This window comes from Micromys minutus, assembly GCF_963924665.1.
Source record: "Micromys minutus genome assembly, chromosome: 2".
NCBI lineage: Eukaryota > Metazoa > Chordata > Mammalia > Rodentia > Muridae > Micromys > Micromys minutus.
In genome coordinates this window covers 33,970,944-33,987,067 of record NC_137971.1, presented here as the reverse complement: position 1 = coordinate 33,987,067, position 16,124 = coordinate 33,970,944, and the positions used below count along the sequence as shown (strand labels likewise).

The 16,124-nt window shown below is 45.6% G+C and overlaps 1 protein-coding gene across 1 annotated transcript in view; it reads left to right on the top strand.

Moving 5' to 3' along the window:
- Positions 1-6,458, top strand: part of DMRT3 (doublesex and mab-3 related transcription factor 3) — a gene marked incomplete at both ends in the record, with an annotated part of 12,606 nt that extends 6,148 nt beyond the window's left edge. The window contains one exon of the mRNA XM_080912739.1: positions 5,497-6,458. Coding sequence (XP_080768865.1) covers positions 5,497-6,458 — 962 coding nt within the window. The remainder of the gene's footprint in view (positions 1-5,496) is intronic.
- Between the last annotated feature and the right edge of the window lie 9,666 nt (positions 6,459-16,124).

Genomic DNA, 16,124 nt, shown 5'->3' with positions numbered 1-16,124 from the left:
AAGGCAATGCTGTGGTTACCTGTGTATAATCTTACCCAGTCCAGTACCTAGGGATATAGGGGATTTAAAGGGCTTTGTTAAGGAGAAGAGTAAGCAAGCCACCAGCTGCATCTTTGTAAATATCCCATGGACAGGTAGATTTGTAGATTTCTCCTGAACCTTTTCAAAGCTTCTAGTTTCTAAGAAAGGGCTCTTGTTGAATTTTTTCCAAGACACTTGAAATCTACAATTGTACACTATACTTCCTTAAGCCCATCAGCCCTTTCTAAGCAATGTCTCTACAAAAATCTTAGCTTTATAGAATCTCAGACTTAGCATCTTCCTGTCAGCCTCTTGCATGTTAGGATTACAAGTGTGCACTACCAGGCCAGCATAAGATCAGTGTTAAGCCAGAGCTGATCTTTTACAAAGCAAAGCATTTTCATGTGCACACAGGCACATGTGCATACATGTGCACTCGAGCACGTACACACACACACACAATTTTAGAACAAGATTTATTAATATCACTTTATTCAAATTTCCACTCACTCAGTTTTGAATGATTCCCCACTCCTAGTGTGAGATCCACAGAAAGTGAGAGAAACCGCTTCGTTAAATGTTTGACTCCGGAAGCTCTGGCCATTGCTATTTATTGGCTTGGAGACCTACCTAGAGATCTGCCTCCCCCAAATCATAGGCATACCTCTAACTGCATGACATGCTTCCGGGAGGGGAGAGTCTGTGATACGTGAGTTCTGAGAACCCGGTCGGTGCTTGTGTCTCATTCTAGGTGTTTGGTGGGTTTAGGTTTTGTGAAGTAATTGGATAGAATCTCTAAAGCCAGTGGCAGCCAAGGCAGAACACCTCTCCATTTGTACGTGTTCTGAGCAGGCTGTTTCGCACACATGGCAGGCTTTCTTGAGCTATTTGGATACAGTTTTTTTTAAAAGTTGTACGTTTTTATATGAAGGAATTTATAGAAAGATGGTTCAAAAGATTGTAATTTTTAGACCGGAAGCCCCTGTCATGTGTTTCTTTTTCCTTCTCTTTTTAGAAAAAAGAGAAAGCATTGTTGTCATGCTTAGAAGGAGGTGTCACTGCTTTTCAGGGAAAACGTGTCCTTAATGACGCTGTCACAAACCTAATGAAAAAGTTTGTTCGGGTTGGAGTGTGGGCAGTGCTGATTCATGGGCTGTGTAGTGAGAGCTCGAATATTTGATAATGTTTTTAAGAGGTTTGGATTTTTTTCTTTTGTGATGTTTAAAATGCATGTCCTCACTTGTAATAACTGGTCTGTTATGACAGAAATATGGTGTCACACTTTCATCTACTTTTGACTGGTGGTTTTGCCTTTCTGTACTGTATACAGAGTTAAAACTGTCAACTGAAATATACTTACAGTCCTCGTGTTCCGATTAGGGTCTCTGTTTCACCAGTGCAGAAGGCAGAGGGTTCTGGGAACATCTCTGTTTCGCTCACCGACATCCTCAGCTGATGTGCCATGGTTCTGTATCTAGATTGTGCCTTACACCTATCTGAATGATTTGTGCAGTCCATTTAGAAAGGGAAACCCTGGACATGTAAAGGAATACCTATTGTTAAATTACTCTCTACCGCCGAGCTTAACTCTTACCCTTTATAATTACTTGTGAAAGTCTGTGCTTTGTGCACTGACTTTAGTTTAGATACAATAATAGTCATCATAGAGCCCCCAAATTGTAGGGGCTGTTAATTCTGCTTTTCAGATATTACTTTTGGGCGAGGAGTTGGCGCAGCTTTTGATGACCATCATCCTTGACTCTATTTTAAAACCCAGCACCCTTGGGTGCTGGTGGGCATCCTGTGTACATTTATTTCTCAAATTTGTGTGCCCTCTGGCACGTGAACCTGCTTCTCTCACTGGCCGGTGCCTCTCCCTCCTCAGCCCTGCTGATCTCGGTTGATTACAAAGCCCTTATTCATGCATTTGATTCCTAGGATATCCTGCTGGCTTTCCTCACATTTACCAGTAGCCTGGACACTGAGATTGGGATGCTGAGGAGCCCAGAAATCTTTGAAGAGCAGGAATGACTCAGCACAGTGCTCCTCCTCCTTCACTTGCACCCCAAAGTGCACAGTACACTGGTGTGAAACAGGGGCAAAGGACACCACCAAGGGGGAAGGGTAGAATGGCTTTGTCACCATTTGTCCTTTGAGGTCTTCCAATTACCAGAACAAGCTGGCAGCCATGTAAGATTACAAGAGGTGTGTTCTGCAGAACTTGGAAAGTTGATATTGTATCCTCTCAGACTTAAAATCCTGCCTCCCAGTGTCTGGTGCTGCCTTGAGGAAAATACATTTTTTTTGATGTAGGTTTGAGTAGCTGGATCATTGATTCTAAGTGTCCCCCACTAACCTGGTTCAGGGGTTGTACCTGGAGCCTGAAGTCAGCTGCGGAAGAGTAAACCCGGCTGATGAAGCTGTTTTGCTGAAGAAGTTTTCAGTGTTTGAATTCCCCCAAGGCATGTGAAATGATACCTTTTAAGACACTAAGCTATTTTTAGCCCCTTTCTGTTAAGGATAGAAAATTTGGGAGCTTCCCAAGTGCAGTAGATGTTCCCCTTACTCTCAAGGACAAGGTAGTTTCTGTAACAGAACCAAAACCAACAATAAAAAACAAAACAACCCCCAAAAAAACAAAACAAAACTGTACCAGCTCAGTAGATTGCTGTGATACTGTGTCCTATTTTTTTTGTTTGTTTTATGGTAAAATATAGGGGTGACTTACCATTTTAAGGAGGACATCTTGGTGACATTGAAGATGTTTATGATGTCTTAAAACAGCCACCACTATCCAACAGAACTTTTTCATTATCCTCGATTGAAACCTCATTTATTAAGGAGTAAGTCTGTCTTTCCTCACCCAGACCTACCTCTCTACTGTCTCTGTACTTTATCCATCCTAAGCATCTCATAGAAGTGAAATCACATGACTTGTTATGTGGCCAACTTATTTTAGTTAGAATATTATTAAAGTCCTTTTATGTAGCAGATATCAGAATTTCATTGCTTTTTGAGGCAGAATACTATTCTGTTTATTCCTTCATTCACGGATGAGCAGTGTGAGTTGCTCCAACCTTAGGATCACTGTGAATAATATATTTAATGTCTCCTGAACTATGCCTGGTCACGTGTGCTTTCTCTTCAGCATATGTTTCTATTTCCCCAAGTTAATAACTTCCGTGTACTTATGCTTTTTGCTGTCTTGTGTCTTTATTTTTGCTTCACTGTTTTAGCTTATTAGTAAGGCCAAGAAATGCTTGATGCTGATAATCGATGATAAAGCTGAATTTACGTGCCTAGAGATGTGTGTAATTTTCCAACATCAAATCAGTATGTACATGGGGAAAAGTACTGAACTTGTTTTCCAAAGCTCCTTTGAACAGGGGTCAAAATGCAATTGTGTGTTCAGAGCTAACCCCCTGTCACTGTCCACCCCTTCTTGAGGGTTTGGGAATAGAGTGGCAGGGAAGTTATGTATGAGGTCACGTGGCAGGGAGTGTACATGAGCCCAGACTGCTTAGATTATAAATCTGCATGAGCCTTTCTGTTTGGTCAGTTTTGTCTTGTGTGTCTAGGACAGGAGATTCAAGCAGTTCAATAACTGGGAGGCAAAAGCTGGACCTGTCCTCCTGGGAAGCAGGAGAGAAGATGCTACATTTGTCTTGGAAAACTAGGTCTTTGGTGAATCTGAGAGTGACCATTGGGAGCAAAGGGGAGGATTCATTGTGTAGGCTACAAATGAGCCCCAACAATAGAAACCAACTTGTTTTTTACTGAAAGAACAGTGTAACAAAAGTGACAATTGGGGATGAGTATGAATTTGTATCAGCTGTGCATGCTTCCTTATAATTTAAGGCTGCTTTAAAACACTTAGGCTTGGCTGCAGGCTTCTGTTGGCTCACCTTGTGCTTAAGATTCACGTGGTGTTATAGAAATGTCCATCAATGGGCCTTTGTTCAAAGCTTTGAGAGAAGTAAACAACAACAGGTAGGAGGGGGTGCCTTCTAGAAGCTGCTTTGATGAAATTTCACCTCTAGCTCTCTGCACACAAGCAGGTTTGCCCACAGAGAGGCTCACAAGGAGGCTATTCAGGCCAGAAGAGAAAACACAGATCCACAGCTGCTCACAACCTGACCACTGCCTCATTGGGAGTGGTTCTCTCTCTCTCTCTCTCTCTCTCTCTCTCTCTCTCTCTCTCTCTCTCTCTCTCTCTGTCTCTCTCTCTCTCTCTCTCTCTCTCTCTCTCTCTCTGTCTCTCTCTCCCTCCCTCTCTCTCTCTCTCTGTCTGTCTCCCTCTCTCTCTGTCTCTCTTTCTCTCTCTGTCTCTTTCTGTCTCTCTTTCTCTTTCTCTCTCTCTCCCTCTCTGTCTCTCTGTCTCTGTCTCTGTCTCTCTCTCTCTCTCTCTCTCTCTCTCTCTCTCTCTCTCCTTCAGGTCAGCTACTCTAGATGAAGCAGCCAGTACTAACACATTCTTTTTAAAGGATAAAAATATATTTGCATGTAGTTTACTACTTTAAAAAAAAAAAAAAAGCTCCTTTATTCATAACGAGACCCAAAGCCTCTTGCCCACTGCCTTCTGCCTTTAAGTCCTGCAGCGCTCACTCCTCTTGGGTAGCATTCTAGGTTAAAATATCAAGCTTGGCAACTGGCCTGTTTCATGGCCAGTCTTGGCTCTGTTAAGAAAACTCCTTGCCGTCCTTCCTCCTTCAAACATATGTTGAAATGTTGCTGTCGGGCCTTTCTGTGGCACATGGGTCCACACAAAGACACCCTTCTACCTCTTGTCACACATGGTGGACAGTTCCTGAATCTCTCAGCCATTTCTTCCTTCCCTCCAGCTGCTGTCCTGCCATCCAGAATTGGAACTGGCTGTGTTTGGCCCAGGCTGCTGACTTTGCCTGGCCCTTCAGTCAGTGGCTTTTTACAAGTGATTTCAAGAACTGTATTTGCCTTTCACTTAGAAACTGTATCAACTAGGGACTGTACATGATAACCTCATTTAGGATCAGGAGCCCTACTTAGCATAAAACCAGGCCACGGGAAGCAGATGCAATTATTTAAGTGCCCTAAGAGGTGGTGTGCAGCAGGTGGTGGAGGCCAGAGCCCCTCCCATGGTGTGTGTGTGTGTGTGTATGTGTGTGTGTGTGTGTTCTGGTCTGATTCACTTATAGCCCTGCTATGTGTGTAGCCAGTATGGTGAAATCCAGGTCTTCTGGTTGGTTACACGTTTGTGTGGCCATTTGGTTTTTAAGGCAAGCCTCCTCTCCTACGGCATTCTGAGAAAAAGCACCAACTGCACCATCTTCTTTTACAGACCTCAGTCCCTGACTCCCTTTGATTTCTTCTTTAAAAGGCTACCAGTGTGTTATGACCCATGAAGCCAAACTCCCTCATCGCAGAAGGCTGACTGCTGCTTGACTCTGAACACACCAGGAAGGGATTAACCCAACTGTTCCCTTCTTTGCCTTTCAGATTTGACTGAAGAGCGACTTGGGGACAGCAATTCATCGGACAATGCTGCGGAGGCCTTCAGTGACAAAGACACCGACCAGAGGAGCTCCCCAGATGTTGTCAAAAGCAAGAACTGCTTCACTCCGGAGAGCCCCGAGATCGTGTCCGTGGACGAAGGTGGGTACGCCGTTCAGAAAAACGGGGGCAACCCCGAGAGCTGCCCTGACAGCCCCAAGTACCACACTGAGCAGAGCCACCTCCTGATTGAGGGCCCGTCGGGGACCGTCTCTCTGCCCTTCAGCTTGAAGGCCAACCGGCCACCCCTGGAAGTGTTGAAGAAAATTTTTCCCAACCAGAAGCCCACTGTACTGGAGCTCATCCTGAAAGGCTGCGGGGGTGACCTGGTCAGTGCCGTGGAGGTCCTGCTGTCCAGTCGGTCCTCCGCGGCTGGGGCTGAGCGGACGGCCGAAGAGAGCCTGGTGCTGCCCTCCAGCGGCCATATCTTTGAACACACGCTGGGCTCCTACCCTATCTCTTCCTCCAAGTGGTCCGTGGGCTCTGCCTTCCGAGTCCCTGACACCTTACGCTTTTCCGCGGACTCCAGCAACGTGGTCCCCAACCCCTTGGCCGTGCCCCTGCAGCATCCTTTCCCCCAGCCACCCCGGTATCCGCTGATGCTGAGGAATACTTTGGCCAGAAACCAGTCGAGCCCCTTTTTGCCCAATGATGTCACCCTGTGGAACACCATGACGCTGCAGCAGCAGTACCAGCTGAGGTCCCAGTACGTCAGTCCATTTCCCAGTAACTCCACTAGTGTCTTCCGGAGCTCGCCCGTGCTCTCCTCCCGCACCACAGAGGACCCTCGAATCTCCATCCCCGACGATGGGTGTCCAATCGTGACAAAGCAGTCCATCTACACGGAGGATGACTATGACGAGAGGTCTGACTCCTCGGATTCCAGAATACTCAACACGTCATCCTAAAGTGTAACTAAGGGTGGTGACCAGGTGACATTTTGTGCGTGCTGGGACCCTGTCCCCTACCCCCGGGAGAGCCCACTAATACTGTATACTCTTTCCTCCTGTTTAACAAAATGACTGTGCTTGACAGACGCTACATTAGCAATAAAAACATAACTTATTTAATTTCCTGCACTTCCACTGGAAAATGCCAAATAGCTCTGCTCTGTGGATTTAGTGCCGAATGTTGTAGATGAGTTTAAGGCCGAGAGCTGCTTGCGGAGGCTGGGCCAGTGGGGGATTTAGTGGGGTGGGAGGGTAAGTGTTACTCCTAAATTCAACCTGGAATGTTCAATGAAATAGTATACTTGAATGCCATTTTGTAAAAGAGGATTCCTCAGGACACTGGAAACCTTAGGGAGTAGTTCGATTGCCACCCGACTGTGAGCAGAGACGTTGTTTTACTCCAGTTCTGAAGAGAGACAGCGCTCCGGCTCAAGCAGACTGCGTAGGCTCTTTATTTAAGCTCGGACAGTTTTCAGAGACAAACTCCATTAAGCATCATTCTTTTCACATGGCTGAATCAAAAAAACGTGTGTAATGCCAACATAAAGCCGATCCCAGCTGTGAACTGCATGAAACGTATCTGGAAACGAACACAAAATTAAGCTTTGTCAGGTTAATGTAGCATGCTAAGTAAGGACTCTAGAAAAATAAACTAAGGACATGATCTTGGTTGATGTCTTTTCTGCTTATGGGAGGGAGATCTCCAAACACAGAACCTCCCTACTAATTCGTGGGTCCAAAACCCAGATACCATTCAATGGGGACATGTCTTAAACGGGGCATTTCCTCTACTTGGTGCGACCTGGGTTCAGCGGGTTGGGCTCTGGTTCACCCTCTAGCACTCCAAACTGAACAGAAACAACAAAACATAGTAAAAATGGAAAACTACTATCAGTGTACACCCCAGCGAGAGACAGAAGCGAGGTGTGTCCATCCAGCAGAGATCTGGCACAAAACCCACTGGGTACATGAAGTATGTGGACACTGTTGCCCTGGAAGTCCAGCAGCCTAAGCCTCACATTCAGAATATAGGTGTGAGTTCTCCCATTTCCATTAGGATCATTCTAATATAAGGCAAAGCATTCAGGGCTCCCCCACTCTTCTCTGGAAAAGCATTCTTGGGCTGGCCGAACCATAACTTTCTGTTCTGTTCTTCACAATGCTTGAGGGGGAGTGGGTGATGACTGTTTAGGTCAGACAATCCTGCTACGAACCTTATTAATCCTGAAGGGAAGGCCAACAGTGAAAGCACAAGGCCCTCCGCATGAGGAGATGCAGGGAGCCCCCCTCGACAGGTGTCAGCTTTGAGAGACAGGAAAAGGGCCACAGTTCACCCTGAGACTCCTTCAAACCCAGAGTGGGCTTTGCAAAAAAGATTCTTTTCAAAAAAGAATCTCATTTTTGTTTCCACGGGGTGCCTCTGGGATGAACAGTCTTGAGAGGGAAAGATTTCTTTGTGTTGCTTGAACTATTATTGTATTTTGTGGACATATTACATACCAGTGTGCTTGAAAATAAATATCATTTTGCTGTTGAGGCTCTGTGTAAACATTAGTGCTTCCAGGAAGTGGAAGAGAATAACTTTCCCTTTGAACTTAAAGATGTGACGTGGCCCTGATGTCTAGTTTCTGAGTCTGCCCAGGGCAAATGCATTTTAAAGGACATTTGCATCCCCATGGTCTTCCCACCTTTGTGTGGACCATAAAGCTTCTGTTTGAGCCAAGCTCTTATGAAGTCTGCCTTCTAGATGTCACTTCTCCAGGTAGAATGATCCCAGGTGGAGCGGGAATTGGTAGACATGTGTCATCAACTTCTTATGACAGACAGCAAAACAGAAATCTCAGAAACAGTTTACTTGTGAGCTAGTGTAGATCTGCTCCCTCCCCACACCCTGTGTTACCTTTCACAGAAAAGTATATTTTAGTGGGATAAGAGTGGGCTGGGCTCTAGAGTGAGAGTGGCTTCCTAGGTTCCCATATCCGGTTCCCTGTGTACCTAGGAGTCAAACCCTTCTGGTTAAACCCTCTGGTACAACCTCTCAGATTCCAACTCAGAAAGCACCCTGCTACAGCACGTAGAGGTCAAGTGAGCTGGGTACACCTGTCCACTCAGCTTCTTTTCCCTATGCCAGTAAACATCTGGATGTCGGGGCCAGGGGGGACATCACCCCAATTCCAGATAAATTCCAATGCTCACAGAGCAACTAGGTGCTTGGCTGTGAACTTACAATATTCACTATTCGACCTGGAAGCCCATCGGCCAGATTAGGAGTCGATTCCCACTGACCTTCAGTCTCTCCGGTCCCTTCTGGTGAGGTTTTTCTTTTGTCTACTCTTAGTTTTTGTTAAGTGCTACTTTCATCAATTATGCTGAGAACGTGTTAGTTGTCCTGTGATCCTTCTGTTTCAAAGTGGTTCATGCATCCTGGTGCTATGTTTCCAGGGCAAACTCCTGAGCAGATTTTACCATGGAGCCAGAATCCTTGGCTTCTGGGGCAGTACATCTTCATCACCCTCTTGAGGTGATTTGTAAATTCACTAGACTAGAGTCTGGTTTCTCTCTCCCATGATGCTTTTCTTCTCAGGCCTGTGCCAAGTGAAAGACTTGACCTGAGCTTCCCGGCCTGCCTTTACATGGCTAGTAAACCTCACTGTGTAAGCACCGAGTGCCTACTCTAAGCTTAGTACACACAGGATCATTTACTAGGTGAGTACACACCTGGGCACACAGAAACAGAAATGTCTGCTTCTGGAAACATCACGTTAGCAAAAAACCAGACAATAGTTCAAATATGTGGTCCCCCCTTTTGCCCAGGGGGGAAAGAAGGTGCTGTGATCCTTCTAGATAACCCACATTTCTAAGTTTAGAAGTGACATTGGAGAATAGTTCTTACCATGCCAATTTGGGTTTTTGGAAAAGCATCAGCCATTTTCAGAGTGGGGCAGAAGGAGTGATATAAACTCATCAAGAAGCGAGGCGTGCATGTGCTTCCTAAACAGCAGCAGATACCCAGGTAGCTACCAGCCCAGGGGCAAGCAGGAGTGGTTCCGGATGGAGGTTGGTAGGCAAACTAAAAGCTGTCTAATGAGTCATTTTACATATTTAAACTCTATGAAGAGAAACTGCAGTGAGAAAGCATGGATGTAGCGGCCAGAGAGTCTAGGATTTGCTGCTCAGGGACTCCCCTCTCAGGGTCCTTCTGCTTGCCCCGTGGATCCATCTGGACAAAGTCAGTGAGGGGGAGAATCTTGGAAACATTTGTCGGGCGCCCAGGAAACAGGTTCTGACTGCTTTTGAACTGACGGCTCTGAAAAATGAACTTGATCTCACTGCATAGCGTCTCAGTGATTCATTCTTTCGATGAGCATTTGCTCAGCAGAAGGAAGTCGGGAAGAAGATGGATGCTGAGTTTATATGTTAATTCTAATACTGAAGCTATCTTTTATTTGAAGAATAAGATCAATGCTTCAATTTCATTTCTTATGTGATACTGAAAGTTGTCATCGCTGCGGGGGAGAAAAAAATTACTTCTGAATGCATCCTCCCCAAATTCCAATCTTCCAGGGCAGAGCAGCCTCAGAAGAGGCAATCTTGCCTTTGGCTGATGGTCTATGCTGGGCGGGCTTCAGAGTTCCCACAGTATCACTTACTGTCTCTGTGTCAAGGGGAAATAGCAAGGGTAGTGGTGTGTCCTTAAGTTACAATGGCGGTTATTTACTAATTGGATGGTGAGAATCGGCTGGTTTGCTGAGCTGTGTCCTGAGTTTCATATATCACACAGGCAAAGCCACCCGACTTAACCGAAAGTAAACTTAGCAGTTGTTAAGAAAACTTATCCCTCCAGAAGGCCAGAGAACTGCCTGGTGGTTTTAGACCATGACCCCAAACTCACACTGGGATTTGGATGAAAGATTCCAGAGATCCGCGCAGACTTGCCTGGGGGAGAGGAGGGAACTCTGCCTCCCTGTATGGTGGGAGCAGATGTGTGAAGGCTGCTAGGAGGGAGAGTTGGGCTGGGCATAATGGCTACTGTGGAGATGCAGGGCTCTTAGCAGGCTGGATCCTTCTTTTGGCTTCTGCCTTAGTAAGTGCTGGCTGCAGTACTCTGCCGGGGTGGGGGTGGGAGGGGAGTGGGGGAGGGAGGGTGTGGGGGTGGGAGGGGGGTGGGGGGTGGGAGGGGAGGTCCTGAAGGGCTGACCATCAGCATGAAGAACCCTGGAGCTACAGAGAAAGACCTTCATCACCCAGTGTCCTCTGGGAAAGCAGGAAGTGGTTTCAGACCACAACAACCCCACCCTCACTCTGTGGAGTTGAGAGGAAAAGTTCCAGGAAGGGGAAATAGATAGTTTTTGTTGAGAACCCACCACTTGCATCTGTTAGCTTGGCTACCCATGTTGTATTTTTTTTGTTTGTTTGTTTTTTGGTTTTTGGTTTTTTGAACTTCTGGAGGTGGGTTCTAGGACCTGTTGCGTGCTAGCCCAGGCTAGCCCTCCATTCTGACCTTGATTGCTCTCTAGTGATTTTTTTTTAAAATCAGTTCAGGTTCCCAGTGATTAAACTGGACAGATGTTCTTTAGGGCTGCTGGAGCAGTGTGGGAAGTCACAGGAGGGTGGCTGCTGACACACCCTCCAGTGAACTGTTTATACTGCCTTCTGTCTTTGAGAGGGCTTGAAGGTACTCATCCGGATTTCCCAGACAGTAGTAGTGTCTATACTTACAATTTGTAAATCCAGAAACACTTATGTCTAATGTAGCTTATGCCTGAAAAACACCTTATATTTAGAGTCTTGAAAATTAGAGTCATGCTTTGTTATTCAGACCCACAGGGGAAGTCTTATTAACCCAACAGCAGTGTATCCAAATTAGCATCTTAAAGCTCTCTCTAAATAATACTGTTTCAAAACATCTGATAATCTAAATTCCGAATGCAAAATTAATTTCTAAGAAACCAGTTTCCCCCAGAACTGCATTTCCCCAAAGTGGCTTGGTATTATGGGATATAGGAGTAAGGGCTGAGAGAACACTTCCTAGTGTTAGCCACTGTTCTGAGTGACTTCACCTCATCCTCTTGGGGATTGTGCAAGGCTGGTCACGATTGCTCTTCCCATTTCATAGAAAGCAAATAACTTGCCTAAGCGGAGCTACCTAGGCATCAGCTCTTCCAATTCAGCTATAGGCCTCTGTCCAACCAGGTTGTTTAGCTTTGGGCTGAGGAAAGCCTCCAGCAATGAAGGCAACCACAGCCTGGCAGTAGAGAGTGGGGCCTCAGAGACTGAAGGCAGCGGAAGCCGGAAGTTAAAGCAACCAGAACCCACCTGGTCCATCCTGTCCGCACAGCTTGAATGGCCGGCTGTGGCCACCGTTACTGTTTCTCATTGCTCTGCTGCCCCCTAGGGGTCAGTGGGAAGAGTGAAATTGGGTATTCATTAGTATTCCTTTGGTCAAACGAGAAAGGTCCGGGTCGTTTCAAAGAAACAGAATACAGATTCTTTATTCATCTCTTTAAAATTCAAGGATCTCTGAGTCGGGACCCTTGTGACTGAGGTCATGGCAGCACATACCCGGCCCCACAAGAGACACTGAACAGCAGTACCCGGGAGTGACTTGGAGTGGAGTGGACAGGGTGGATCTCCCTGGATTTGAAATACCCATATGTGTCAGCCTATAATCTATAGCCCAGATCTCCCATAAGCCTTCTCATTTATAGATCCAAGAGTGGACAGCCACTCCCTCTGGGGATCCACAGTTGTAAAGAGAGCCACCGAATTTTTATCCTACCAGAGAACAGCCTTAGGAAACCCAGGCTAGCACTTCAGTGAGGAAGAAGGGACAAACTTCTAGTCATAGCACTTGAGAATCTGTGCTCATCTTTAAAGTGAGCATCTGGCTGGAGAGATGGCTCAGTGGTTAAGAGCACTAACTGCGCTTTCAGAGATCCTCAAATTCCAGCAACCACGTGGTGGCTCACAACCAACCATCTGTAATGGGATCAGACTGCCTCTTCTGGTGTGTCTGAAATAAAATACATGAATAAATAAATGTATACCCAGAAGAACAGGCTAGTCTCTCAGGTTAGCACATGTGAGTATATCCAAATCACTGTAATCTCCCAAGACATGAGTTACAGACAGTTGTTAACCGCCACATGGGTGCTAGGAATAGAATCCTGGTCATCTGGGAGAGCATCCAGGGCTCTTAACCACTGAGCAGTCTTTCCAGCCCTCCTGACTTGCTGTAGTTCAGGGTTCATTGTGTTTCTATTTGCTGACTTTGGCCAACCTTCTCAGAGAGGCCTATCCATTTCGGTGATCTTCTAGCAGTCACAGATCACAAGGAAACAAAGCCGGCAAGAATCTGGCTAGATTTATCTCTTGGTTGCTTAACCAATGTGGACTTTTCTTCCACATTGCTAACACTATACATTGGAAAGCCTCGCTTATGTGCTGTATTCTGACTTTGTGGGCGGCATGAGAAACATGGACATGGTGCAGGAAACAGACTGGCTCTACCTTCCTCCGTGCCTGGCTCCTGTGACTGAACTCAAGACAGTTGCTTCTGGAAAACTTGAATCTCTGGAGAAATGGTTTTTGGTGCTGAAATCTCTGTCTGAGGCTGTCCTGGAGCCTGAGGTGGGGATTTACCCTCCCACCCCCGCCTCCCGCCTCTTCATTTGCTTCTTGGAGAGTGACCTTCCCTTTGATGCCCTATTTTCTTCTCTACAAGGAAGGCACAACCATCCAAGTCTCAAATTTGTTCTATTTTTTTTTTTTTTTTTTTTTTTGCCTCCATGCTTTCCATTTGGAAAGCCTTGCCTATTCAAGAAAATGACACTCTTAAGCCTACCCCTCTGATGTCTGAGAGGCCCGAAACTTGGTGGTTTTGAGTATGTCAGAAACTAGGATCAATTCATAAACACGAATGAAAGCACTGGAAAGACTTTCAGGGCCCTTGTTGCAACCTGGAGGGAGACTCAGGGCTAAGGCGGCCTCAGTCATTCTCGTAACACCTGCAAAATGTCCATGCTTCTGCATCTGTTTCAGACCCATGTAAAACCTGTCACCGTGCTGGCCACTCTCTAGGAAGTGACACAAGATTCTGGGTCTTCCCTGGGGGCAGCTGACATTTCTGACTATGGCTTCCCTGGCTGCAGGCAAGAACTTGGGGCTGTTCAGGGACTTATGGGGCTGCAGTTCCATTGGCTGATCCCATTGCATGGGTTCTCTTACTACAAGGGGCTTGGTGTTCTATACGAGTAGGAAACATGGTAAACCCAAAGTGTTGTCACAAGGACATTTGGTGGACAACCTGTGTGATCCTCTCCCAAATCCTCCATGCTGTAGCTCTTGGTAGGCATAGAACTGTGATGTGGTGCCTTGACTATAGCTTTATCAAGATTGACAGCCACTGAGTGGAAAGATGTTGCAGATATTCTGACCTGGGAGTATTTCCAAGTCTCCCCTCCCACCTCCCAAGGGCCGGTCTTCACTTTAAGCCTCATCATGGTTGCAGGAGGACTTACCCTCAAAATAGCCCTGCAAAAACAGTTCTTCCTCTGTACTATGCTAACCTGCTTTAAAAAAAAGATTTATTTATTTATTTTATGTGAGTATACTGTCGCTGTCTTCAGACACACCAGAAGAGGGCATCAGATTCTATTACAGATGGTTGTGAGCCACCGTGTGGTTGCTGGGAATTGAACTCGGGACCTCTGGAAGAGCAGCCAGTGTTCTTTACCACTGAGCCATCTCTCCAGCACACAAACTTCTTTATAGAATTGAAGACAAACAAACCCCAGACTAGGCTGTTTTTCTTTCCCTTACCACATTTGAAAAAAGAACTGCTGAATCAAGTTGTAAGAAAAAAGAAAACAAAAACTATGGGTTGAAAAGAAAAAAAAAAGGAAGAAAGAAAAACAAACTGCCCCCTGCACACCTTCTCAGTATTCATTGTTTCTGTGTGCAGAAGGCACAAGTCACTTTGGGTTGCAAAAGGTTGGTGTGAACCTAGAACCTACTACCCACCCTTTACCTCAACAGTGAGACCGAGCCTGGCTCCTGGGCTTGACTAGTTTGACTCTGGGAACCCAGGCTCAGGAGTTTTAATGGTCTAAGCTTCAGGGCAGACTCTTTGGGACCTCAGAGAATGGGAGATCAAGAGAGCAGAGCATTTGGAGGGTTGAGCCCCGCATAAGAAGAAACTGATGTTGCTTTGCTTTGACCAGATATGGTGAGGTAGTTTTAATTTGGCATAAAATGGTCTAGTGTTCCCCCACCCCCATAGGGAGACTTTACTTTGTTTTGCTCTTTTTGCTGATTTGTAGCTCACACTCAGGCAGCCACAGTTCTCCTGTTCCAGCCCCAGCTCAAATAGAAGAAATAGTTTCTTCCCTTCTGTTTTGTTTGCTTTAGGTTTTAACTGTATCTTTTGAAAAAATCAAGCATCCATAGAGTTTCTATGGGAAAATAAAATCAGGGTTCGTGGTGAAAAGTCTTTCTTCTTCCAGCCACCTGAGAGTACACAGTACTATCACACACCTTCAGAAGAATTTTAGGCATATGGAAACAGAAACATCCCACCACCCTTACCAGAAAAAGATTGGAAAGCGTATTCAGATCATCGATTCTCAACCTGTGGGTCATGACCTCTTTGGTGGGGGTCAAATGATCTTTTCACAGGGTCACATATCAAACATCTGGCACATCAGATATTTACATCATGATTCATAATAATAGAAAAATAACAGTTATGAAGTAGCAAAAAAAGTAATTTTGTGTTTGGGGATCACCATAACTTGAACTGTATTAAAGGGTTGCTGTGTTAGGAAGGTTGAGAACCACTGGTTTAGATGATTGTTCTATCCCCAACCCCCAAAACCCTGTTTTAAAGGTCATCCGATGTTATTGAGAACTAGATTATTTTCAAATTTTCATATTGTTACATGGTCTAGAGTGGATTCCTCGGTACTGTGATGTTTTCACGTTATGGGTTATGAATGATAGCAATAAATAAGTAATCTTAGGTGTATATGCTTTGTGGCCGGAGCAAGTAGGAGTTAAATAAATCCATAAAAGAGGAATTTCCAAGTCAAAGATGACACACCTTGCTCATTTATTAAATGCTGCCAAATTGTCTCCTACTGTTATTTTCTGGTTTCTACTCTTACTGAGAAATCCTGTGAATGACTTTTCCTACTTGCTTAAAGAATATTGCTTTATAGTTTTCACTGTATACACTCTGAACATCTCAATACGGCCCTTCCCTTTTCCTTGACTGCCTTCCCATCCTTTCCCCTCCCTTCCCTTCCCTTCCCCTTCCTTTCTCTCTCTTCCCCTCCCTTCCCCCTTCCCCTTCCTTTCTCTCCCTTCCCCTCCCTCCCCCTCCCTTCCTCTCTCTTCCTCTTCCTTTCTCTCTTTTCCCTTCCCTTTCCTTCCATTTCCTTCTTCTTCTCCTTTCTTCTCCTCTCTCCCCTTCCCCTCCTCTCTGCACCCATCTTTTCCCCCTTTCTATTCCTTCTCTTTCCTCTCCTTCTTTCTTGGAGCTAGGCAATTAGTACCAGGGCCTCATGTACTCTGGGCATATGCTCTACTATTTAGCGATTCTGTCAGCTTCTCTGTGTTCTTCTA